Source organism: Dama dama, chromosome 20 (assembly GCF_033118175.1).
Source record: "Dama dama isolate Ldn47 chromosome 20, ASM3311817v1, whole genome shotgun sequence".
Lineage (NCBI taxonomy): Eukaryota > Metazoa > Chordata > Mammalia > Artiodactyla > Cervidae > Dama > Dama dama.
The window spans coordinates 24,008,558-24,035,685 of record NC_083700.1 but is presented as its reverse complement, the minus strand read 5'-3'; the positions used below and the strand labels follow the sequence as shown (position 1 = coordinate 24,035,685).

The 27,128-nt window shown below is 39.1% G+C and overlaps 1 protein-coding gene and 1 non-coding gene across 10 annotated transcripts in view; one reads left to right on the top strand and one right to left on the bottom strand.

Moving 5' to 3' along the window:
* PDE4DIP (phosphodiesterase 4D interacting protein) overlaps positions 1-27,128 on the top strand; it is a 243,942-nt gene that overhangs the window by 174,141 nt on the left and 42,673 nt on the right. For 5 of the 9 annotated variants that reach the window (XM_061121018.1, XM_061121019.1, XM_061121020.1 and 2 more), the window contains 8 exons: positions 915-1,109; positions 4,259-4,426; positions 4,597-4,678; positions 8,244-8,335; positions 9,973-10,089; positions 10,408-10,545; positions 11,540-11,652; positions 13,023-13,498. In XM_061121018.1, the coding sequence (XP_060977001.1) occupies positions 915-1,109; positions 4,259-4,426; positions 4,597-4,678; positions 8,244-8,335; positions 9,973-10,089; positions 10,408-10,545; positions 11,540-11,652; positions 13,023-13,197 (1,080 nt within the window). In that variant the 3' untranslated portion in view covers positions 13,198-13,498. Of the gene's footprint in view, positions 1-914; positions 1,110-4,258; positions 4,427-4,596; positions 4,679-8,243; positions 8,336-9,972; positions 10,090-10,407; positions 10,546-11,539; positions 11,653-13,022; positions 13,499-23,665; positions 23,755-27,128 lie in introns of those variants that run through there. The other 4 variants (XM_061121024.1, XM_061121023.1, XM_061121025.1 and 1 more) reach the window with 1 other exon arrangement.
* On the bottom strand, positions 11,172-11,278 carry LOC133041913 (U6 spliceosomal RNA). Its single transcript, XR_009689450.1, has one exon. It is a non-coding gene; the product is annotated as a U6 spliceosomal RNA (small nuclear RNA).

The following is a 27,128-nucleotide window of genomic DNA, read 5'->3' as shown; positions in this document are numbered from 1 at the left end:
ATCTAAAAAATATACCCACAGGATGATAACTAACCTTTGTTATGGTGCGTATGCTGTGTCAGGCTCTGTTATAAGAGCTTACTGCTACTGCTTAGTCGCTTTCCTCGTGTCTGACCCTACGCAACCCTATGGACGGTAGCCCACCAGGCTCCTCTGTCCATGGGATTCTCCAGCAAGAATACTGGAGTGGGTTACCATGCCCTCCTCCAGGGGATCTTTCCACCCGGGGATCAAACCCTGATCTCCTGCATTGCAGGCAGATTCTTTACCACTGAGCCACCAGGGAAGCCCCGTTTTAAGAGCTTAATGGATATTAGTTCACTGAATCCTTGCAAACCTATGAGGTACATACTGTTATTCCTCTTTTACAGTCAAGGGAACAGACTTCTGAAGTGAATTAACTTGTCCAAAGTGACATAGCTAATAAGTGGTATAACCAATGTGCAACCCAGATGGTGTGGCTCCACAGTTTTAACAACCATGTATTACCTCCTAGTATAGACCTAGGAGTTACATCACTGTGCTTATAAAAACAGTGCTTGTTGTTTTTTGCAGTTTATCATTTTGTGTTCCCCTGTAAAGTTAAACTGGGGAGAAAATAAAATAAATGAACTGAGTGCCCTTTTATCTCCATCTAATATTATTATGTGCCCTGAGCATATAAGGAAAGGACTTATTTTAGAAAACAACATGTAAGTTGCCATTCTAAGTTTTTTTTCCTGTATTATTAGTGTTCATTCACTGAGTGTGTATTGACAGTCTTTTACGTTCAAGGCCTGTGCTAGACCTGGGGCAACAAAAATGAGTAAAACATCATACTTGCTGTCTCTTCTATGATAGATTCTTTTAAGCCCTTTGATGTGTATTAGAGGGAATTCTTTCCTCCAGAACTTACACCGTCTCTCCTGTATTAGGATCTTACCGCAACATTGCTCTGCAAACTTGGACCAGGGCAGAGTGAGATAGCTGAGGAGCTGTGCCAGCGTCTACAGCGGAAAGAAAGGATGCTGCAGGACCTTCTGAGTGATCGGAACAAGCAAGCGGTGGAATATGAAATGGAGATTCAGGGCCTGCTTCAGTCCATGAGCACCAGAGAGCAGGAGAGCCAAGTAAGGACTAATGCACAGGCTGGAAGAGTATTGCCCTGTACATTTATAGTCTACACTATAGAAAGCATTAGAACCTTGTAACTTGTAAAATTTATGTAGTCTTAGTGAAAGTGAAGTCGCTCAGTCGTGTCCGACTCTTTGCGACTCTTTGGACAGTAGCCTGCAGCAGGCTCCTCTATCCATGGGATTTTCTAGGCAAGGGTACTGGAGTGGGTTGCCATTTCCTTCTCCAGGGAATCTTCCGGACCCAGGGATCGAACCCAGGTCTCCCTCACTGTAGACAGACGCTTTGCCGTCTGAGCCACCAGGGAAGTATTATGTTTCTTAAGTCCATTCTATTAGCTTTTTTTTCCTTCAGCCTATTGAGTAGACTATAGTTTTACATGAATCATCAAGTGAAAGTCACTCAGTTGTATCCGACTCTGAGACTCCATGGACTGACTATACAGCCCTTGGAATTCTTCAGCCAGAATACTGGAGTGGGTAGCCATTCCCTTTTTCAGGGGATCTTCCCAACCCAGGGATCAAAACCACGTCTCCTGCATTGCAGAGGGATTCTTTACCAGCTGAGCCACCAGGGAAGCCCATATGAACTACTTCTAGAACACTTTGCATTTGGAGGGTGCCTAAATAATACATATCCCCACTCATTAAGTTCATTATGTATTGATAACATTTTCCTTTCCTTAATGTTCTGATAATTTTGACTGAAAGGAATATGGGGTTCTGGAGTGTTTTGATTTTGATTCTAAATTATCAAGACTTGAGTGCTATTTTGTTCCTACCCAGGATATGGGGAAGCTTTTTCTTTGTACATTTTCTCTTAATTCATGTCAAATCAGTTATCTTAAGAGGGAAGAAAAGATTTTTTTCAAAGCCATGATGAGAATAAACAATCTCATAATAATATGGGATATAGTAATTTCAAAATAATAATACACAAATATTTCAAAAGCAAATTCTTAATTTATCCTCACTTCCATGTATCTTTCTCCTATAGGCTAGGGTCTGGTATAGTTGGCTTGTGCGACATTTCAGGGACCACTCAGAATTCCGCCTAGTCAGTTTTCAGAGGGAAATAGATTCTTACCATTTGCCTATGTTATTTGACCATAATAGTCTCTAATGCTTCCTTGTATTATGGAATGGTTATATTCCACTCATCCAGTTCTTAGGCCCACTGAAGTAAATACACATTTTGTTAGAAACATGCTGCTTTGTGCTGTAGAAACTGCTTTTAGAATAACCTAACAAAATCATTGTAAGTTATTTAAAAATTTGAAGGAGACTAATGAGTCTTTGAGTTTTCTTTTTCACCCCTTTGTCATGTGAAAGAATTAGTCGTATTACACTTAATATACACATATATGTTGTGTATGTGTTGGTAGTTAAATGTTGGTAATAAAATAATGGAATCTAAGAGATGCCTGAAATTACACAAGATCTTCAGCTCAAGGAAGAGTAGTGATTGTATTCTTCTAGATGTGCTTCTTGAACTTTATTTGCAGAAGAATCCCTCAAATAGCTTTCAAAAAGCACAGCCTCAAAAAAATCTGCATTTCTTACAAGCTTCCAGATGATGGTTATGCTGCTGGTCCATGAACCGCACTTGGAGGAGTGGTGCTAAAAGCAGCATTGCTAGATAAAGAGTCAAGCCAGTTAGATCATATGTATGACACAAGATATCTTGTGTATTATTTACTCTGTTTCTTCCCATAATCTAAGAGATTTTTACTAAGGCAAATTAGTAACATACTGTTACCTCTAAGATGCTTATGTCCAAATCCCTAAAGAGTCTGAATTTTCCATGCTAAAACTAGAAGGTTGTTCTTTCGTTTCTCTTAGAAGTTATGACGAGGGCTCGGCTTCTTATTTAAAACAGTAGTAATTCTCCCCAGAGATAGTTGATGCTATATCTAACATAGCCATTATCTTACATTCTTAGTAATTTTAGTCTTAGTTTATTATTTCTGGATTTTCTAATTAAATGCAGATTTTCTATGTGGTGTGCACGCTAAAGTTGCTTCAGTTGTGTCTGACTCTTTGTGACCCTGTTGACTATAGCCCACCAGGCTCCTCTGTCCGTATGTATTCTCCAGGCTGGAACTCTGGAGTGGGTTGCCATGCCCTCCTCCAGGGCATCTTCCCAACCCAGGGATCAAACCCATGTCTCTTTATGTCTCCTGCATTGGCAGGCAGGTTCTTTATCAGTTTTTTCCTTATTGTGCCATCCTGTGTCTTAGTAAACTATGGGATTTGAAATGAAATAAACTGGTGTGATTTTGAGGTCCAGATTCTCCTGGTCATGTGGTCTGATAAAAATGTTTCTGTGTGATTCATTCAATATCTAGGTCTTGAGTGCCTATGTATTGAGTGCCTTCTATGGGCCAGACCCTGTTCTGGGAGCTTGGGATTCAGCACTGAATAAAACATCCCAGTGCTTGCTCTTAGAAAACTTTCATCCAGTTGCAGGTGTTGGGGGAGAGAGAGGCAATAATAGAAATATTGATTACTGGTAAGTGCAATGTAAAAAAAAATGTAGCAGGTCAGCAGAGATTGGGAGTAGAGATGAGCTTGCTGCATTTAGATAGGAAATGCAGAAAAGGCCAATCTGAAAAGTTGAAATTTGGCAAAGACCTTGAAGAAGGAAATGGCAACCTATTCCAGTATTCTTTCTTGGAGAATTCCATGAACAGAGGAACCTGACGGGCTACAGTTCATGGGGTCACAAAGAGTCAGACACGACTGACTGACACTTTTCTAGACACTTTAAGGGAGCAAACCACGCAAATGACAAATGTCTGGGCAAAGACCATCCATGCCAAAGGCACATGTATCCGCAAGTAAAGAAAGACATCAGTTGCCCAGTTCAATATGTTGTTAGCCTGGCATTTCTAGCAGAACTAATTTTAGATTAGTTTATCTGTGACAGACATGTTATGTTCTGTTTTTCCAGTATTCTGTCTATGACAGACTTTCTTTCCACTCCTTGACTGTTTTTTTCCTATAAAATGAAAGCAAGGAAACGATTTCTTAGAGCCCCACTAACTTTTTTTTGAAATGGTTGGCTTTTAACAAATGACATCAGAACACAAATTTTGTTTTATTAGAGTCTCTCTCTCTCATGTTGCCTGTGATTTCCTTACTAGGCTGCTGCAGAAAAGATGGTACAAGCTCTAATGGAAAGAAATTCAGAATTACAGGCCCTGCGCCAATATTTAGGAGGGAAAGATTTCATGATGTCCCAAGCACTCCTCTCTAACCGACCAGCTGAAGTTACCTCCGTCAGCCCCCATCTTGGAGAGCAAACTGATCAAGTAAGAACTATAGACTTGTATAGATGTTTATGCCAGCTACATTTTCTTTTTATATCTGAGGCATAAGTATGATAATTTTAATACCAAGTTGTGTGAGGATGTTCCAAGTCCTGTCATTGTGATCATGGTTCCTGTATCTTCCTAAATCCCATGACTCTTCCAATTTTTAGGGTTCGGTGCATATACCCTCCAGAGATGATAGCACTTCACTGACTGCCAAAGGGGATGCTAGCGTACCCAGGTCGTCATTAGGTAAGTATCAAATTTGATTTAATTAAGGAATCTCTGTCTTTCCTTCTTGTAACTCTCTGTTAACAGATTTGGCCAAGACCCTCTTTCTCTTCCTACCTTAATGGAAAAAATAAGCTTGGATTGCACTGAAAGGCTGAAGACATGTCTATTCTAGGGAGAACTGACTTTACCTTACATTGAGTTAAAGCTATTTTTCTGGCTATATGATTTGGCCCAAAGAAGCTGCATCCTAATTTTCCTTTTCAGATAGCTTTGCAGGGACTCAAGAATGCAGGAGGCAGTGTTTTTGAACCTGCACAGCAGGACCATGGGGCTGATACCTTCTCCTGAGTATCTTTGAAACAAGCTGAGGCTACTTACTGTACCTAGACATAAGCTACATTACAGTATTGGGAAGAGTAGGCAGTGTACATGGAGTCATTTGCCAAGCTCTGCCCCATTCAGGAAGTGGTTGTAGGCCTTCAACTCCATAAAAGTAACTGAATTATATGTGAGGTGTGAGTAAAACTCAAAACGAATGCCTTAGATTAGTCTCAGAGACCAAAATATTAGGATCTGGAGAAGTGTTACAGAAACAGGGGCTCACCATGATTAGTGACTTGGTGATTATAGTGCTAATAGAAGTGTTGTGGACTTATGGTTTTTTAAATGATTTTCAGAATGTAAAAACTTTGTGTCTATTTTATAGTATAGGGCATTGTGGAATTCATAGGTAAGTTGTGCAAGTAATCATTTTTTAGTGGGAAACTTTATTCTAGTTGAAGAGTAAAGATGCTGGATTTGTTTAATTTACTCCCTATTTACCTTTTTAAAAAAGCATCTTACCCCAATTTATTTTGTAAATTTCAAACCTTTATAAAAGTGGCAAAAATAGTACAGTGAATACCCACGTACATTTTTATTAAGATTCACCAACTGTTAACGTTTTGCCACTTTTGCATTATTTCTTGCATGTATGTGTGTGTACACACAGGTGTAATGTTTTTTTCTGAACCATTTAAAAATTACAGATATCATGACACTTCATCCCTAAATATTTCATTAAACAGGAGCAATCTCCTGGGTAACTACAATTACCATGTTCAGTCAGTGTGGCTTTAACAGAGTCCTAGTATCTGATGTGCAGTCTATTTTCAGGGTTTCCGTTGTCCCTGTAATACTCTTGATTGCTGGTTGTTTTCTTCCCTCCCTGCTGTCATGGTTCTTTAGTCTCCTTTAATCTAGAACCATTTTCTAGCCTTTTTTGTCTTTTTTTTTGCAATTAGCCGTTTTTTCAATTTCAAGTGTAGTTGATTTATAATGTTGTGTTTGTTCCTAGTGTACAGCAAAGTGATTCTGTTCTATATATTCTTTATCAGATTCTTTTACATTATGGTTTATTACAGGTTATTGAATATAGTTCCCTTTGCCATGCAATAGGACCTTGTTGTTTATCCATTCTGTATATAATAGTTTGCATCTCGTCCATGGGGTTGCTGGGAGTCGGACATGACTGAGTGACTTCACTTTCACTTTTCACTTTCATGCATTGGAGAAGGAAATGGCAGCCCACTCCAGTGTTCTTGCCTGGAGAATCCCAGGGACAGGGGAGCCTGGTGGGCTGCCGTCTATGGGGTCGCACAGAGTCGGACATGACTGAAGCAACTTAGCAGCAGCCAGCCCCTAATTCCCAATCCAACCCTCCGCCATCCCCGCTTGGCAACCACACGTCTGTTCTCTGACACTGGCATTTTTTAAAGCTCTGGGCCAGCTAATGGCCCTCGGTTTGGCTCTGATTGTCTCCTCATGGTTAGATTCAAGTTAAACATCTTCGGCGAGAATGCTGCATGGGTGATATCTTTCTTGGTGCAATGCCTCAGGAGCACATGGTATCTACTTGTTTTATGCTGAGTGATATTAAGTTTAGTCATTCGGTTAAGGTTGTGTCCACCAGATGTCTCCATTGTAAAGGTTCGTTTTCCGCTTTGTAATTAATAAGTGATAACTGATCTGCCCAAATACCTTAAGGTGTTGATAGTTCTGCTTTCCCACAGTCATTCACCCAGTGGTTTTAGCATCCTTCAAGCTTGCTTGTACCCACTGTTACTTTGGTAGTTTAGAAGACTGATTTTCTGTTTCTAAATTTCCTTCTAGTGTGTCTTCTTATATAAAGAAGAGGTGCCCTTTCCCTATCCTTTCTATTCCATTTGTTTGTTTATATCAGTATGAAGTAATGGGTGGTTTGTTTTTTTAAAAAAATATTTTATTATCCATTTCTGTCATTCTTCTGCTTGATGACCAAATTATCTGGGATTTGGCTAATTGGAGCTCCCTCAAACTGTTCCTCTGTCCTTTCAATAATTCTTCATCAGTTTTTGATTACTTCCATACCTTCTGGCACAAGAAGATGTTATATAATTACATTTTTCTTTGCCTGCCTCAGCCCTGAAATTATCCATTACTTCAAGGAGCTCTCTAGTTCCTTTTACTGGGTAATGGCATTTGTATACTAATACCTGGGCACAAGTTCATAACTTCAGGTATGTCGTTTGCTTCTAGGGCCTTTTAAGTGAAAAGAGCTAAGGATGTGTGTGTGTGTGTGTGTGTGTATCACCTTTTGATACTGGTTCCTCTAATTCCAGTTTAACAGTAAAAGTTCTTTCTCTCCCTCATTTTATATTTATATCTCCCTTCTCCCAACATTGAGAAACCTGGTTACCTATAACATCACTGTATTTATATATTTGCATAATACAGAAAAATAGTTTCAGAATGGCTATATGAGTACCACTATCAAAAGTAAATCTATTAAATAATGTTTAAAATTTCTTTGTAATTCTTATTATCCTTAGAATATTTCCAGCTGAGGATGTACAGTTGAATATTGGGTTAAAAAATTATTTGGATTAATTTTTTAAGTTGTATTCTGGGTGATTATCTTATCTATTTGCTGTTTAGTTTCATTCATTTTTGTTAGTATTCAGTTTGGGCTTTTTCTTCCTCATTATTGCTGAACTAACTTTACCCATTAATAATAAAACATAAAAATGGTTCAAAGCTCAAAAGGATAGAAGTGTACTCAGAAGTCCCATCTGCTTCTCTGTCCTCTCTCTTCTGTTTTCACTCATCCTCTGAAGGCAGCTGGTTTCATTTCTGAGGTATCCTTCCTGTGTTTCTTTTTACAGAAGTAAGCAGATTAATCCTATGTGTGTATGTAACATGCATGTGTTCCCTTTTCCTAACACAAAACATACTCTGTAGGTGTATTCTTTTCTAAACAGCTTGTTGTACTTAATATCTTAGAAATCACTCCATATCCGTTCATAAAGATATCCCTTATTCTTTTCTACAGCTATGTATAGAACTTCATCGTGTGGATATACTATACATATTCAATCTTCTTTTTATAGGCTTATAGATGGATTGCAGTGTTTTGTTATTGCAAATAATGCTGCAAAGAACATCCTGTGTATATATGTTTCATTGTTATTGGATTGTATCTTAGAATAAATTCCTCAGAAACAAGGCAGGACAGATCATATTATGTTGATACTGATTATAACTAGCACTATGTATTCATCTTTAGGAGACTTGGATACAGTTGCGGGGCTGGAAAAAGAACTGAGTAATGCCAAGGAGGAACTTGAGCTCATGGCTAAAAAAGAGAGAGAAAGTCGGGTGAGTTTTCTAGTTAAGTCTAATTTCTAAGTTCCTATTTTTTTTTTCAAAAGAGTTTTAAGTATTCAAAAGGGAGAGAACATATGTGTACCTATGGCTGATTCATGTTGATGTATTATAGAAACCAACACAACATTGTAAAGCAATTATCCTCCAATTAAAAGTAAATAAATTAAAAAAAAATTTTTTTTTAAAAAGGAAAGAGTAAAATTCTCCAAGTATAATATCTGGGTCCAAATACAAGTTGAGCCTTTTTTCTTTCTAGAGAAAGTAGAAATTGCTTTATATTTACATTATCTCACCAAGATGCTCTTGTTTTTATAAATGAGGATTATTAAAACTTTTTAAGTGCTGAAAGAACACAGTTTTCTTTACCCATGTCTAACTGGAATAAGATAATTATAGAGGACTTGTGAAAAAAATGAAGTGCTATATAATTGCTGCTTATAATTATGACAGATCCATGAAATTAGTTTTAGAAACATAGAACAAGAGACATTCAAGAAAGATCCATAATGTTTATTGAGAACTTACTATATGTTATGCACTGCACTGGGCATTTAAATTAGCACTAATACTTACAACTCTGCAAAGTAGGTTAATGTTGGCCCTATTTTATAGAAGAAGAAGCTGAAACACTGTTTTAAAAGGTGAAGGAGGGGAATCGTTATGTGACTATAAAATACTAATGCTACCATTTAAGCTCAGGTCTTCTGTGACTCAGCATGCTTCCTCAGAAGTCCTTTCCTGGAGCAGATAATTTTTCCCATCCATATGCTCTATTTCTAGTGACAGTTTTCATAATTTTCTTAGAGGCCTCTCAGCCTTACAGAATCCCTTCCCCTTCTGCCTCCCTATACTAGTTGTTTGTCCAACTTGGATGCAGAGAGAGGAAGCTTTAGGGCCACAGTATAGGGTTACAGGCTAAAACTAAAAACCTTTATGTCACCATGGCCTCTACTTTAGAAGATCAGACAGTGTCATGGGTTCCTAAATTAAGTTTAGTTGGCCAGTCTATATAGCTCCTCAGTTTTTGTTCCACCTCTTTCCCATAGTTAGATCTATAATATAAAACCTGTGTTCATATTTGTGATGAAATTACCTTACTGTATTTCTTTTCATTACCATATGTCTCCTTATAAACAGAATCATGTTATATGACTCAAGTTTTGAGGATGTGAAACTGTGTGGCATTTTAAAAATATGAGTTTAAAAAAATTCCCCTGGTTTCCCTCCTTTTCTAAAATTTTGGTTCTACCCTAGCCGTTTTGTTGTTCCTATTTCTCTCACATATACTCAATTAAGACTAATGTTACTGGACTTCCCTGAGATCCCACATGTCATGCAGTACAGCCAAAAAAAAAAAAAATCAAACCAACTTGGTATGTTTTGTAGTGCTAACAAAAAGTAGAGGACATCATTAAAACCACATTACAACTTCCTATGAAACATCCTTTGGTACCACACAGTGTGGTTTATGGATCTGATCCAGTAGCTCACTCTTCATGTTCTAGTTTTTATTTGCACTACTGGTTGATAATAATATGATATGGAAAAGCATCTGCTTCAGTGTCAAATGTAACCATGACACCCGCTGTTTCCTCTGCCCACTGACTTCAGGGTTTCTTTCTCCACAGATGGAACTCTCCGCGCTCCAGTCCATGGTGGCTATGCAGGAGCAAGAGCTGCAGGTTCAGGCTGCGGACGTGGAGTCCCTGACCAGGACCATGCAGATCAAGGAAGACCTCATAAAGGTCGTTCAGAGCTTTTGAAGGACTCTTGGAAATGATTCCTGCTCAGAATACCTTCACCTTTGAACAGCACTTGGATTCATTGAGTCCCTGTGCTGGTGCTTGTCTTCTAGATGCACTATTTGTTTGAGCCTCTTGGTGTTACCATATTCTCTCTGACCGATATCAGAGTTGCTCAGATTTCATGAAGAAGCTATTGTTACTATCATGGCTTATCAATATCCCATTTAATGTATAGTAGATTATTTCAAGAGCAGTTGTTCCTCTCCTGAATAGCATTTTTTTTATTACTATTTTTATTACTAGTTTTTTGACTTTTAGGACCTGCAGATGCAGCTGGTTGATCCTGAAGACATCCCGGCTATGGAACGCCTGACCCAGGAAGTCTTGCTTCTTCGGGAAAAAGTTGCTTCAGTAGAATCACAAGGACAGGAAACATCTGGAAACCGAAGACAACAAGTAAGCTATTGGAGTACAGGCCTTATTTTTACTGCAAAATAAACAGTGAACAAGATGTCAGTTACTTATGATGGTGGCTGTTGCTGGAATTTCATCAAGAATCTGTGCTCCCAAGTTCCCCACCGTGGCCAGTAGCAGCCACAGGTGCTGTTTGCTAGCACGTGTGGTTCCATTGTAACTGCTGCCCCAGATCTGACCTTTCTTGAATGACAGACTTGTTATTAATCAAAAGACCGGTTTACCTGTACTCCTCCGTGTCTCTGTTACCGTGTCTCTAGACACTGACTACTCATCTCACTCCAAACTGGCTTTAACTCTACCAGTTCACTTAAACAGATTGCTGGTCATGCATTATCATAGGTCGTCTTTTAGAGCACTTTACTGTAGCTCACAGTGACACCTGTGACTGATGGCTGTCTTTTCCCCAACCAGATAGTAAGTTTGTCCTTAGAACCTGGCACAGAGAAAGGGCCCAGTAAATGTTTACTCAGTGAATGAAGAGCACTTGTGAGTCCTCTTGTCTGTGTCCCTCTTGCCCTATCCTTGCGTTGTCTCCCCCTCCTCCCTCTTAGCCTGTCTTCTGTGTTTCTGGCTTTGTTTTCTTTTTTTTTTCTTCTTTTTTTTTTAAAAATATGGAACGCTTCACGAATTTGTGTGTCATCCTTGTGCAGGGGCCATGCTAATCTTCTCTGTATCGTTCCAATTTTAGTATATGTGCTGCCGAAGCGAGCACCTGGCTTTGTTTTCTTCTTTCTTCTTCTTCCTCCCCTATTTGAATTCTGCCTTATAGAGTTTTAAAGATAAAAAACTTAATGACAAATATGACATTGACTTGAAAACTATAGCATACTGTATAGAAAGGTTAAGTCAGTAATGAGATAGCAAGCTGTTTGAGTCATAGTCCTTGCTGATACTTTCTTTTGATCTCTTTCTCAGAATTAACTGTGGCTTCATGTTTCTGTTTGAGTGTTGCTTCACTTCTTTTTCCCCTCAGTTGCTGCTGATGCTCGAAGGACTGGTAGATGAGCGGAGTCGGCTCAATGAGGCCTTACAGGCAGAGAGACAGCTCTATAGCAGTCTGGTGAAGTTCCATGCCCATCCAGAGAGGTGAGAGAGTGACTGCGCTGTTTTTCCTTTTATTCCTCGTTACGTGCAGATGCCTACAGTTTACAAAGTGGGAAGAAAAAGAAAGTGGACCACTGCTGGGGTCTAATTTGTCATTTGTTTTATGGATTCCTCTGAGCCTCAGTGTCTAAATTAAGTCATGAATACTGCCTGTTTCATGTAGTTATTGCAAAGATCAAATAAGAATACATGTCAGTTGTCTCAGTTAGTACCTTGCATGTAGTAAGAACTTGTATATTTCTTTCATTTCTCTGCTCCTTGTCCTATTAAAGACTGCTTCATTATAGTAAAATAATAGAGTAGGACTGTAAAGGGCCCTGGCATTCATTGAATGTCACTGAAGAAAAATTTTTGTTGTTATGGCTACTAATTATTGCAGGATTACCAATAGCCACTGTGATGAATTTTTCCTGTACCTCTTAATTTTTGGTCATATATATTATTATCTTTTTGGTACATTTTCTGTTCCCTTTATTTTTTTTGTTTTGCCCTCCCTCCTAGCCCCTTTCTTTCTTTCCTAATTTTTATTTTTGTTACTATTCAGCTTTCTGTAATTTATTGTTGAGTTAAATTTGTTTTCTTTCTCTTTCAAGAAAATGAAGGCAGAGGAAGGGTACAATAGGACCACTTGTGTTACCTGTTAAAGAATCTCTGGCTCTTTGTGAACTGGATTCTTTCTCAGAGTACTGTAAAGTTTGGTTAACAGATGACAAAACATATACCTTCAGTAGCAACCAACCCTACTTAGCTCAATATCAGTTCAGTTTGCAGTTAGTTTTTCCTGGGTTTTGGTTTTTCAGAAACGCGTTCAGTTAAAAAATGAAATTTCTCCTAGTAACCTTATAGTGGTGTTAGCTAAATATTAGGAACTATAATTTTATGTCAGATTGGCCCAGAATCTAGGATAAAGGGACAAACTTTACAGAAAGCAGACCTTGCTAGTCTACCAGCAGTGAACACAGGTGCCACAACAAAGACCACATTCATTGATTGTATTCTAGAGACACAGTAAAATGTGGCTCCTAGAGTCTCATGGCTCAGAGTGGCACTGTTGGCTCTTTGCAAGCATCTTTGGACTCATTATGGGCTTCCCTGGTAGTTCAGTGGCAAAGAATCTGCCTACAATGCAGGGGACACAGGTTTGATCCCTGGGTCCGGAAGATTCCCTGGAGAAGGAAATGGCAACCCACTCCAGTATGCTTGCCTGGAAAATCCCATGGACAGAAGAGCCTGGGGGGCTACAGTCTATGTGGTCACAGAAGGGTCGGAAATGCCTTAGCGACTAAACAACAATGGACTCATTACATTGATGGCTAATTCATTTTCCTTCCATGTGTGGCATGTTTAATTAGCTCTGAGAGAGACCGAACTCTGCAGGTGGAACTAGAAGGGGCCCAGGTGATACGCAATCGGCTAGAAGAAGTTCTCGGAAGAAGCCTGGAGCGCTTAAGCAGGCTGGAGACCATGGCCGCCATTGGAGGTGGGGAACTGGAAAGTGTGCGAGTTCGTCACGAGCATGGCTTCTGAGCACTGGCGGGTCAGACTGCAGCCCGGGATGGAGACCCTTGTGTGCACTAACCAGAGAGCCCTGTCTGAACTAAACGGTGACTTACTAATGATAGAACTGGTACAAGTAGCATCACCTACAAAGTGAAACTCACTTAGTCTACCTGTATTTCACTGTTCGTAACTGTCTCTAAGTTGAATGGTGGAGGTTACAAGGTATATTTGCACACTATAATATCATTCCATTTTAGTTTCCTTACCACCCCCCTTCCTTCTTTTCCCTCATCCCTTCTATGGGCCAATAAAGTTTATTCCTCCCCCACTTTCACAATCCATTTCATATATTCCATATCATGTCATAAATGCATGTGTGTGTATTTTTTTTGCCATTCGATCAACTCCTGCTCTTTGAGTGAGAGCAATTTTTTAATCAAAGGTTCAAGATGAGAGAGAGAATGAGAGTCTGTAAGAATGACTCTGCAGAAATGGTATAATCCTTAGAAGGTAATCAAAGCTAAGACTTGCAGTAGTAGACTGAAAGTATTGGGAAGGCCAAATTAAAGAGCAGAGGCAAAGACTGTTAAAACATTTGTAGTAAACCTTTATCTCTAATATTGTTTCAGAGTTGATTATTGAATGACAGTGAAAAGAGATTAGATGCAGATTAAATTACATTAATTTTTTTTTCCTTAAGCCAAGCATATAATATTTAGTCAGAACATAACTTTAAGAAAGCTCCCAGGTCTTTCAGGGTCAGGATCCTCCACATAAAAGGATAATTTCAAATGTAAAGTCCCCTTTCAAGTTCAGTATTTCACCAAATAACTCATTATGGTCAGAATAGCCTACTTGTATTTTTTTCATTTGGCAGTGGCACTAGTTGGAGTACTATATTTTTCACTTTTTAGTGCTTCTGCATTTCTCCTTATTAAAGCAACTAATAGGTTTCTGGCTTTGATGTGTTTGAATAGTTTAGAAAGAAATGTCACACATCTTTCTAGGTTTTGGTCATTGTCTCAATGTTTTGTTATCACAACGTGACGGAAGTAAGAAAGGGGGCCCTTTAGATTATACTTCTGGTATCTTAAATATCAATGTAATTGATATTTTAAATATCAATAAAAAATAGCTAACCAAGGTTACTATGGATCTTTGCAAGCTCATGAGATTTGTTATTTCTGCTGGATATAATTTTCCTAGCTTAGAAGCTGAGGTTTCAGATTTTAAACATGGAATTTGGAACTAGGGATTGAGGCTCTTTAGCGCCATAAATGTAACTGAGTACCCTTTCTAAACTAGGCAGAGCACAATGGTTTTTCTTTTCTGCCTCCCATTTTTTTACATGACATTTTACTTCTTTCACATTCATGTGCTGACATGGCTTGTTTACATTCTAAATTCTGTCCGAGTTTCTGTAACCTCAGCAACACCTGTAACAGAGCATCAGTCACTCTAAAGTGGACAGGGAAGAAAATATTTTCCTGGAGAAACATCCTGGAATTCTCTGATTAAGTAATTTGCAAAAGATTGGTAGCCATAAGCTTCCTCTTAAATGGACATGCTTTCCAGTTTTAATGGGCTTGCTTTGAGGGGAAAAGGTGTCATTTAATAAAGGAGATAGGAAGTATAAGCCGAATCATCCATTTTTTCTTAGTCTTCCAGTTTTTAGTGATCCTTTCCTGCACAAAGCTTTTTGTAACATTCTAGAAGTAAAGAAACAGGTAATGAAGCTGTAGAAATATCAACCCACCAAAGACTAGCCTGTCACATGATTACAAGGCATTTAGGAAATGACTTTTCTTATTTTTAATAATAGACCAGTGGTGCTAAGTTTCCTGTTAAGATTCAACCATGGGTGATATTTGGCTTCTAATTGCTCATAGTGATTATAATTTAGGTAGTAATAGTACCTAATAGTAATTTAGGTAAGCTACTACTTCTATTTCTGTCATCCTACAAGAGTAGGAATTTCCCTTGTTATCTTGAACACTTGCTAAATGTTAGAAATGTTAAGGTAGTGGAATGAATAATGAGAAACCCAACTTTCTACCAAAAAATTAACAAAATACATAGATTAGGGGGACATAGAAAGTGAACTCTAGTCCTGATTTGGATCCTGAAAAGATGGAGTAACTTGGGCTCTAGTTACTTACCTTTGATATTGGTCCTTAGGAAACATTTTAGAAAGTTAAGGGATTTAGTGGCACAGAAGTTAGAAGTTTGATCTTGATACCATAGATGTGACTAAAATCTGGTTCTGACTTTCTGGTCTATATAGTTGGAATAAGGCTTGCGAACAGTGCTAACTGAGGGGAGTTTGCCAGTCTAACAATTTTGTGTGATAATTTGGCATCTTATTAGAGAATATGATTCTAATGAATTTTGTTCTGTATCCCACAGGTAGTTGATGCTTTGGCCCCTTCATTCATATACTTGTATTTAGCATGCTATAATAAGATTCCATTCCCTCTTTAGGAGCACAGACCTTTTCTCTTACTGAATTGTTCTACCTTTGCCAGGTGTTTTTCAATATTACAATAACTTTAGATAAAGCATTGTGTGCTTATAGAACCTTGTGTTTGAAGGGGGGAAAAAAGTGAAAGAAAATGAAGTTAAATTCTCACTCAAGACTGTGCTTAATTGCAAACATAGAACTTAAACTTCAGAAAAATCTGTATTGATAAATTTGGTCTTTCACATATTTCCTTTCTGGTCGCAATGGTTGTAAGAGGTCAGGGCAGTTGAAGTCTATATAGTTTTTAGAAACTAAAAGAGTTGAACAGGACCTCCAAGAAGATTTATTTAATGAGTGAAATGGAAGTCCTTTTGATAGATATTTCCTTTAAACTCTTTACTATTACAGGATTAAGCTGTATCATTGAAGTCTGATAAATGATGATACCTAGTATAAATCAGCATTTTTCTGGTGTTCTCTTTTTAACTATTTAGTCAAGTTACAGTAACTTTTTTGAAAAGGCCTGATGGGACTGTTTTAATATTGTCAGCCTTTAACTTTGATCAGGTGTACTCTTATCCTTACTCCCCCACCTCTCGCCCCCTCCCACACCCACTTCTCTTCAATTCATTTGTGGACAGCAGCAGTATTTTCATTTCTTTTGCTTCCTCATTTGTATTTTTAAAAGATTTGTCTTTGTCATTATGTACAGTAAAAGATCTGTGAAAGATCAAGAAAATCTTGACCTGGATAGGATAGTAGATCCAAGCCATAAGTTTCCTGAGGAGGTTCTTTATTCTACTTGCACCATTTATAATGACCCCAGTGGCAGATTTCTATAAAAGGCCTATCACTTTTATGCTTGCTTACACTTCTAATCCAGTGTCTGGTTGAGAAGTTTGATTCATAGCTTCAAAATAGTTCAAGAAAATTGATTTCAGTTCTCTCTGCTTCAGTCATCTTCCTCTCTCTGCTTCAGTTGGATCTAGAATCCTCTGATTAGGACAAGGAGAAACAGATCAGATTACACCCCAAATTGCTCCTTTCATTGAGGAATAAATGACCTACCTAAAATCACTTCCCTTTGGGGTATAAGCCCTAGAGGAAGCAGTTATTTAATATCTTTGCTTTCTTTGAGCTGGTATTAGAAAATTCTGGTTCCTGTTGATATGATCAAGTTATTGTTTTCTGACTTATTGGTCATTTTCTTTTTTTTTTTTTTTAAGTCACAGAATCTTCACATCCCTGAAAAACTCAAGTTGCTTCTTCAACTAGGGTCTCACTAGTAATTCTACAGCCAATGTGCAAGGATATGTGACAGACTTCATAGAGCGTAGGGAAGGAATATAGTGACTCACACACTTTTAAAGTTCATTTTCCATCCTGCCTTGTAGAAATGGTACTAGAGGTGTGATAAGTGAAATTAGCTTTGTTTATCAGGTACTAATATCCTGTGAGACATAAACATTTAGAGAATTTTCTCTCATTTCTCATTGGGGTGAAGCTCAGAGAGCTTTTATTCTTCTACCTTTTGTACTGCAGAATCATTTGTACTGCAGAAAAAAATAGCTGGGAGTATGGCCCTCCTATAAGGCAACCAAATAAGGAAAACAGAAGGAATGAGTCAACAGGCCAGGACAGCAGAATAATTTCTGTGGGGTGATCGTTTCTGTGTCTTAATGCATTTTGGAATATAGATTTAAGCCACCTTGTCACTAGACGTTTGGAGCAATTAACTTTGTTAAATCATTTTTATTACAATTAAAAAGACAACCATATAGATTGTAAGTAGTGTGAGTATTGACAGAAGGTAAGTCCTCAACTTCTTCCCATATCATCAATGAGCCAGGATAAATTTCCCAAATTAAAAAAATCAGTGTTTGTAATTTGCTTCCAACAAAGGATGGGAAGTGGAAGAGAGACATAAAACTGCAGCGCTAACAATACTAATTTTATCAGATTTCAAATAAGAGTAATTAAACTTATAAAGTGACTTACTAATTCTTTTTGCATCACTTTCCCTTTTTGTTATTTAAAGCCAAATTCCAGAAATAAAAATCTTTATCATACTGTTTTCTTCTTGCTAAAGCTGGAAGGATAAAATAAAAAGTTCAGCAACATCAGAAAATGTTTGCTCTAAAATAATAATGAAGAGTATGGTTGTTAAGTACATGAACCAAATCGACTTCCTTGTTCCCTTTGAGAACTCATGATTATCTAGCAAATGCATGTAGGTTTGTTTTTAGTGTATAACATGAATAGACAGTGCTTCCTTTTGTGATTTCAAAATAATTGCTTTGAAATACCCCTCTCAGTCTGTAAACTTTGGAGGCATGTGTATATACAAGTATGTTTTATAAACCATGAATTTGTCTGTTTCCACTAAGTATGATCAATTTGATTAATACAAGCAGGTTTACTTTTTAACCACTTAAAGTTTTGATCTTAGGGCTGTTGAGAAAAATTAAAGTGATTCATAACAATTTAGATGAAGAAGGAAGTAACATGTTACATCCAGTAACTTGGCACTAGATCCTTTTAGGCCTATTTCCCCACCAAAACAAGCTGTAAGTTTTCATTTCTTCATGGCACTGTGTTCTGTTAAACTGTATTAACATTTGTGCTAGCATGGAGCATGTACTTTTTTATATATAAGTGTTAGAATTTCAGCTATTTTAGTTGAAACACAAAATTGTTACTTATCCAATAAAAGTATCAAAGGCCAAACTAATTATTTGGTTTCATTCTTAAAAGATTAATGAGAAAAGTAGAGAAAGCTCTTTATCTTTTTTCCCCTTATAGGAGAACCAGTCTATTGATGATTGTATTAAAACTCCAAGTTAAATAAGGCTCTGAAATGAGTGAATGCCTTTGTATTTATTTAACTGAAGGAAGGAAACAGAAGAAACCTGAACTTTTCTACTCTCAAGGAAATGAGGCTAAAGAAACAGCATTAAACTCCCCCTAGAAATGTGAAATGGATTACTTTACCTTAAAAAACCCTTCCTGCTCTGCTTGCTGAAGGAGAGTAGTGGAAAGTGGGATGAAAATTTGAGGAGCCTATTGTTATGAGCTATCCGGGAGACAGTGAAAGACAGGGAAGCCTGGCGTGCTACAGCTCATGGGGTCTCAAAGAGTCGGACATAGCTGAGCAACTGAACAATTGTTATGATGGGTGGTGCTGATCCTGTGTATGTTCTGGAAAGGCCTGTTTCTTGTGTTCTTTGAGGAACAAAGAGATCATAGAAGGAAGAATTCCTTGACATTACAGAATTTTAAGTCATGGAAAACAGTTGCCTTCTGAATTACAAGCTTGTAAGCTTGGAAGGGTACCTAAGAGATACTGTGATTTAAAGACAAAGATAACACCATAAAGGAATTTGATTGCAGACAAGTTTTTTTTTTCCTAGCTACTTTGGTTCCAAATGTTAGAATGTCTAGTTAAAGAATTTTTTTTTCTCAGGAGAAGTTTATGGAAGACTCTATGAAATCTTAGTTTTCTTATGGTTTTAGAAGGGAATGGATGCAGGTAGAATTGCAATTTGATAGGAGACCTTTTTTCTTTGATCCTCTCATGTAGGATCATGATATTTAAGTCATCAATAGTTGGTTCATGAGGTGAACAGGTGAAAGTTCTTATAATTTCATGGTAGAGTCCCTAAGAGTGAGGGAAGTGGGCCCAAGGACATAAAGAACCTGGCATTTGTTACTGCAAACTTGTTCATGCTACGAAGTTTAGCTCTTTAAATCACCTTTCAAAATTAGTCAGCTATGACTCCTGTGTTCTGAGTAACTTTATAGGAATATATTACTCCTTTTCTGTTGGTTGCATATAAATGGCTTTAAAAGAAAACAAGAATGACCGTAGAGTAGAATTTGGAGAAAATGCTCTTGTTGCAGCCCAGTTGGGGCTCATTACTGAAGAATTAAAATAACATTTCATGACTTTCCCTCAAGGTTTATTTGTGCATGATGGAGTTTTAAGGAGTTATTATTTAATAATGATTAATCCTATTTGTTAAAACACTTATTCAAGAGTTCATCTTAATCTACTGGTAGATCTGTATTTTTTTCAACTGTCCTGCAAAGTAGGAAGAACTTAAGAGTGTTACTTCAAAATTCCATAGTCAGCTGTGAAGAGGTAGACTTAAGCTCAAATAGACTTAAGATCATCCCCTGAAAACACTGTTGTTGCTTAGTCGCTCAGTTTATCCGACTCTTGTGACCCCATGGACTGTGGTCCACCAGACTCCTCTGTTCATGGGATTTCCCAGGCAAGAATACTGGAATGGATTGCCATTTCCTCCTCCAGGGGACCTTCCCGACCCAGGGATCAAACCTGTGTCTCTTGCATTGGCAGGCGGATTCTTTACCACTGAGTGTTCTGCTGAGTACATTTAGGTTCTATGGCCTTTTTCAACTCTTCACTTTCTAGCACATAAACCAGTTTGCCAATAGTATTGTAAAATAGTAATAATAAAGAATATACTGAATGTATGCCAAGCACTGTTTCAAGCACTTCAAAGTCACCAAACTCTTTATAGCTGAAAAGTATATGGAGTGGATATTACTATTAACCCTAAGAAGTGAGGGAACTGAGTTATGAAAAGGATTTGTCTAAAGTCACATAACTAATGATGCAGGCAGAAATCTAACCTAGTCAGTCTGGCTCTAGAGTCCATGTTCTCAATAATTATGCCATCCTCAATTTAAAAAGCATAAAAATATGACTTTTTGCCTCTGTGATAAAAAAGACCTTATATTTTCATACCACTTAAATTTTGCCCAAAGATTTTAAAGTATTGTATTTTAGAAGTTTATTTCTATGTACTTTATAGAGTCAGATAGTTGATAGGCAATAATTCTTCAAGAGAGGGAAGTTTTGGTAGCACCTCCTTACGTGTGATTCAGAGCCTTGAAACTTGGGAGAACCACAACTTGAGAACTGTTATTGAAGCCTCAAATAAAAGTTTTTAATAAAATTTCCAGTCTAACATGTAAAACTTACCCTGGAGATCGAGAGGCAAGTTAAATTTGAATGAACAGATTCTTAGCTTTCAGTAGTTCTAAAGGTGGCAGAACATTTTATTTCATATTTATCAAACATAAGCAATAACTTCATGAATATAAAGTATAGTACCTTTAAATTAGAAATTTATAGTTCTGAGGATAGTGTTTTGTTGCTTTGTAAAAGCTTAGAAAAGGATATTCTCCACAAAAGAGAAGTTCTTATTGTCATTTTAAAAACCAGAAATGGTAACAGCAGAGGCTTGTCTACGTAAACTTACAGGTAGGAATTTGTGTGGGATAACTTATTTTAATATTTTCTATACATATTTTTAAAATTTACCTCTCAAACTAACACATTCAAAAAAGCCTTTTGCATCCAAATTGGTAAAGACTAAGGAACCCTTCAAGCTGCCCTGGAGGAAGTACCACAGATTGCTGCTGCTGAGAAAATGAATAAGGAAAACAAAACCCCTATGCAGTAGAGTGTCTGGATGAAACGACATTTTTGCTTTGTCTCCATTTAACTCTTGATGAAGTCAAAATCATGGTATCCTGCCCCAGAGTGAATTAAAGAGAGAACATTATTAATAAGAAAGACAGATGTGGCATTAGAAAGGTCAACAAAGGTAAGTGGAGGGCAGAAAGGATTAGACAGAAGCCTTCAAGGCCAGTGACAATCACTCTTTCTAATCTCCACTTACCTTACTTCTGGAATCCTATACAGGAAGCTTCATAGAGTGTGAGCCCAGTGTGGTATGGGGTGGGTGGGGGTGAGGATCCTGACCTCATAGAGCTGAACTTTCTTCAACCACAGGTTATTCTTTTCAATGCTCAGAAGGGAAACAGTATGAAACGTGTTTTTTTAGTCTGTCACTGAGTGGAACAATTCATTTTCTTTGCAGAGAAAGAAAAAAAGGTTCTGATCTCTATTGTTCAGGGAATAGTGAACAACAATAGTGTTGTTCAAAGTGAGCGTAATACAACACGGTTGTCCTCAAGTGAATTAACATCCTGGGTTCAATGAGTTCCCAAAGCAGCCACAGCTTAGGAAGTGTGTTCATTCACCTCTACACAACCAGTGTCCTGAATGAGATGGGGCTGGTTTAAAAAAGTATGTATTGGAACTCTCTATTGTACAACAGTCTGCCACAGAGCTCTAAAGATGCCAAGTGGTAAAGGTGTCTCCTTGTGAGTAGGGCTGAATAGGGTACTGCCTTGGTCCAAAGTTAACACAACATTCACGGTAAAGATCAGCAAATGAGTCATAAAATTAAGCTGTTAGGACAACATGCTTTTAGTACTTTTTCATAAGATTGGCTGGGGCCATTGCAAGTACCCTGGCATAACCTTGCAGATGCCGAGAGATGGAGTGTAGGTGTGAGCTGGCCCTGCTCACCTTGCCTGTAGGAGGGTAGTGAATTATTTATGCAAAGCCTTTCATTCATGGTGTGCGAACTCAGGAGCACGTTCTCTGCTCTTGGAGGAGGAGACAAAAATCTGACTTGTCACCAGGAGGAACAGTGAGTGGTCTCTGCCTGAAAGTCCAGAGACTTGCCAACTTGGCATGGCTGTTATACAGGGCTAGCTATGTAACTGTGGTCAAGCTGCCTAATCTCTGAGGCTCAGGTTACCCAGCAGCCAGAAGAGTAGTTATAACAGGTTGGTTTCCGAGGCCAGGGTCAGAACTGGATCTCAGGGTTCTCTAACTTGTGCAAGTTCTGTAAGACCCAAGGAGTATCAATGATACATTTTCTTTAGATGAATTAACCATTATAAATTCCTACATTTTCAGAAGAAATAAGTAATGTGAGCCATAGGTCTTAATCTAAAATTTGATGAACAGTCTTATTTTTACAGATGTGAAGAAGAAGGAACACCCTATATTTGTGCTGTCTGATATGGCAGCAACCAGCCATGTGTGTGACTATTTGAATTACATTTTAAAAGATAGACATAACATTGGGACTATTATAAGGAAAAAGCTTAATGAAGATTCTTTTAAGCAGTATCCATAATTTCAGATACAAAATTATGAAAATAGTAATTCTTTGTATTGCTACTACTTCTCTCAGTGCCAGCCAAAATTTCTTCAAAGGATTAGACATAACAGGATAATATTTTTTAAAAGAATATTTTACTTTTAGATGTTTGGAAAAAAACCATTTCCTCGGATTCAGTAGCCATGTGTGACTAGTGTCTACTGAACTGAACAGCGGAGGCGTAAAATTGCAAAAACTTCTGTTGGTTAGCACTGCCCTAGACATATATCTAGACCATGAACTGCAGCTACTTGTCCCTGGGCGTGGGGCATAGATGTTTGTGTCCCAGGGTGACTCTGTTCATTTTTGGTGAGTGAATGAATGGATTAAATTCCTTTTAGACAAAATGGTGCAAGAAACCCTTCAGGCACAGGATGTTGGCATTGGACAGGGTTTGAGGGAGATGGGAGGAGGGGAGGTAAGAGGAAGGGGTTAGGAAACAGCTGAACCATTCTCGGCCCTGGGGCTGGACTAGACCTGAGCTGCCGTAGGACGCAAGACCCTTGCAGGAAGGTTCCTCATCGAGGTAATCACCCCATGCAGGACTGATCCCAACAATGGAAACGTGTGAGGGGAGCAGGGCTGCCCTGATCCCAAGGAAATCGGGGACCCTCTCCGCAATCAGTGGTAGGAAAAAGTTATCACATTGGGTCCATGTCACACTCAGGAAAATTATTTCATGGTGGCAGGAAGGAAATAATTCAGGGTTTCTGGAAATAAGTGAGAGAGGTAACCATTTAGTCCGACACAGTCTAACAGCTGTGCAGTTGAAGCCGGCTTACCTTTTGAGGTTTAAGCTGGAGTGTTAGTAACGTAGTATCAGTGATCCACTTTTCTACACTGTTGGTGCTGCCTTCCCTGTCGGCCCCCACTCTGTGGGGAAGGGAAGAAATCAGAGGTGGATGGCAAAATGAGTGTAATCTAAGCTGCTGCCTGGAATGTACCTGCGAAGGGAGTCACCTTTCTCTTCTGGACCCACTCCTAGGTACAGCTGCAGGGGACGACACCGAGGATGCGAGCACGGAGTTCACCGACAGTATCGAGGAGGAGGCTGCACACAACAGCCACCAGCAAGTAAGTCCGAGCCAGGCCCTGGGGTCCAGGGTGGAGGGCTCAGAGCCCTTCGGAGACTGGTGGTCTTCTGCAGCCTTTGTGGGCCTGGCCTGAGAAGCTCTCTTTGTGCATAAAGCACTTCCCTGCCTTCTTCCTGCTCTCCCTAAGCTTCCCAGCCACCTTTCCCAACCCCCATTCTCACTCCATTTTTCTTTCCAATCCACCCTTTTTCCTCCTTGTATCTCGTGTTCCTGCTCCTTGCCCCTTCCTGCCCTCCTTTGCCCCTATGTACCATCTATAGCTATAGCTTCAGAAGAATTTTTACTCACAACAAAACCATGGACACTTACCATCTTGGGCTTTTGTAACCGAAACACATCCCAGAAGACAGTCACCAAAGGACCACTTGGGGAGGTGGCAGGCTGGCCCCTGCTTCAGGAGAGTGCTCTCTGAGGAACTACAAGAGGACTGGAATGCCTCCAAAACCAGGCTCATTCCCGGGGAAGTCTCACTATATAAAAGAGAACTTTGTTGGGCACCTGACTGTCTGCTCAGGTGGTGATGCATCAGTGACCAGCAGATGACACTTCAAGAGCAAGTCCTGGTCAGACCTCAGAACGTGGTGCCCAAGGCTGAAACACTGTTCTCACTGACCATCAGTGAAGGTGTAACCAGCATTTTCTCAAGTTCAAGGGTAGAATGTCCTGGAGCTCAGTCACCGAGAGTGATCCCATAGCATCCTCTGGAACTCCTCTGTGTCTTCACCTTGCCCATGGATATTTGGCAATCCCGTGTCCTAAAGGGACCAGGCATGTAAATTTTGGAGTTTTTCAGGAGCAAGTGGATCATTGGTATCTGTTGTTCTGCAGAAGCAGCTGGCCATTTCCAGGGATAGCTTCCTTGGAGCAGTTGGGAAAACTATGGGGGAAAGGAGCCTGCCTCTTCATCTCCTGCACAAGAAAAAGAGGAGGCACGTCTAATAGTCCTACAGAAAGACCCATGTGAGCAGTACCCAAACCTCACAGAATTGGGCACAGTCTTTGACTCTTGAGGACATAAGCAGTTGTCTGGAACACCTCCCATTCTCAACACAGTTTCTCTACCTTCTACCAAGACCCCCTTTGTGTTGCTCTAGACACACCTGGCCCTACCTTTTCCCTTGAGTTCCTGCATGAGCCCCACTTCTCTTTTTGCTTGGACGGCTGCTGAGTCCTCCTAACCAGTGCTTGTGACTACTTATGTGCTCCGTTGCACCTCTGGGCCGGTCCCTCCCCTTGCCCCTCACTCCCTGATTGCGTTGAGGGTCTTGGGTGGGAGAGAAGGGTCTGCAGGATGTGAAAATATCCATTCTCACTTGGAACTTGACTGGGATGTCAGCTGTCAAGCTGACTCTGATGGTTATTAACTTCAGAATATATGAACGGGAGCCACAGATATGGAAAGAGCCAGATGTGGTCCAAACTATGCGTGATAGTAGGAGTTCTGCACTCTGATTCTCAGTTATAGGCAGACTGGTTTGTAAAGTCACTTCTTCCTCAACCTTCTTTTTCCTATAGCTGAGTGTGGAGAAATGATCAGACTACATTTCGAGGTCAGTCCAACCCTGGAATAACCTGTTACACTGGGGCATTTGTACTTCCCCTGCAATGTCTTCCCTATCCCTTGGCAAATGTTCAGCTGCCTCACTTGTGTCCGACTCTTTGCAACCCCATGGACTGTAGCCTTCCAGGTTCCTCTGTCTATGGGATTCTCCAGGCAAGAATACTGGAGTGGGTTGCCATTTCCTTCTCCAATCACTTGGCATAGGAGATACTTAATAAATTAGACAAATATTTATCTGTTGGATGAAAGAATATCTTGGGTAAGCACTGTTTTTCTTTGCACCTCCTTTCCTTGAGAGTCAGTCTTCAGTTCTGCGAAGGAGGTATGTGAAATCATTGTAAACTTACAGCAACTTTTTTGAGGGTTGTGGGCGTGGTTCTCCTGCTACCAATTAAATAAAGCTTGTTTTGTCATAACTGTCTTGTGTCCAGACTCTCAAAAAGGTATCTGCTTGTTTCTGGGGAACTGGTCCCTTAAGGTTGTGCTCTGAGCTTCTCCTAGTTGTGTCCTTGGGAGCAGGCCTTGTTCCCAACACCAAGCTCCCTTCCTGCCTCAGGCATACACACACTTCCTGTTACAAATATATCCATCCAACTTTATGGTCCTCTTAAGGCAAGAACCAACTTTTGGCCAAAGCATATTGCTCCATCTTTATTTTTGGACTCACCCTCCTCAGGAAGTTTCAGGTCTGGCCATAATGATAATTTCCCCCAGGTATCTCTCACACAATTCCATTCTCAATCAAATGTAAGATCTATAATACCTAGGAAATTCCTGTGAAAGAAACTGATCATCATTGTCTTTCTTCATTTGAACTTTTGCAATAGAGAAAATTAATCAAGAGTTGCAAATGCAAAGGAGAGAAAAGCAGTGATGAACTTGAAAAAAGGTCATTTTTAATACCCTAATGTTGTCTGAGAACTGAATACATGGTGGGAGGTATGGAGCAATAGGGCTAAAACAAAGCCATTCTATTCAAATAAGAGATCAGGTTCACACATTGACTTCTTTGGGGCAAATGGAAAACCAGCACACCAAAAAGTTGAATTATACCATGGAAGCAATAGAACAGAAGAGTTAGGAAATGTGAAAAGCAACAATTATTTATGAGATGTAACCAACAATAGAACTAAAGGATTCATACCACTATTGCATATGCTGACGCCCTGGGGTTTTGCTTGAGGAAAAACAATAGAAATATTAGCTTTCCATAGATGATAAAGAAAAAAGAATAATTAAATGCTAGATCCTGAGTCACTTTTCGTGCATTTACATTTAAATTTTAAAGAAAAAGCAGCCAAAGTAAACTCCCTTGAACATTGAAATATGAAAAGTCAGATTAGCCTGGGAACAAATCAGATCTCTGTTTTCTCATTTAAAAGTAAGAAATCAGACCAGATAAACCATATGGTCCCTTCTGGTATTAACATTCCATGGGTCTTATTTTCCCTTTTTAAAGAAAGCCAGTGTATTTAAATCAATAAAAGATAACATACATCCAGAAGGCACTTAAAAAATAGATGACATCATTAAAATTAGACACTATTTTTAAGCAGAAGGAACCCTTAAGGTTTCCCTGGAGTAGGAAATGGCAACCCGCTCCAGTATTCTTGCCTGGAAAATTCCATTAAGAGAGGACCCCCGTCTTTGGGGCCCCAAAGAGTCAAACACAACTGAGCAACCGATCACCCTTTTTTAACAGCAAAGAATAACTGTGTCCATATTCAAGGCTGATGGCAGTTTGTTTTAGGTAAGTTAGTTGCAAAGAGTTTATGTAGAAAGATAATGTCACA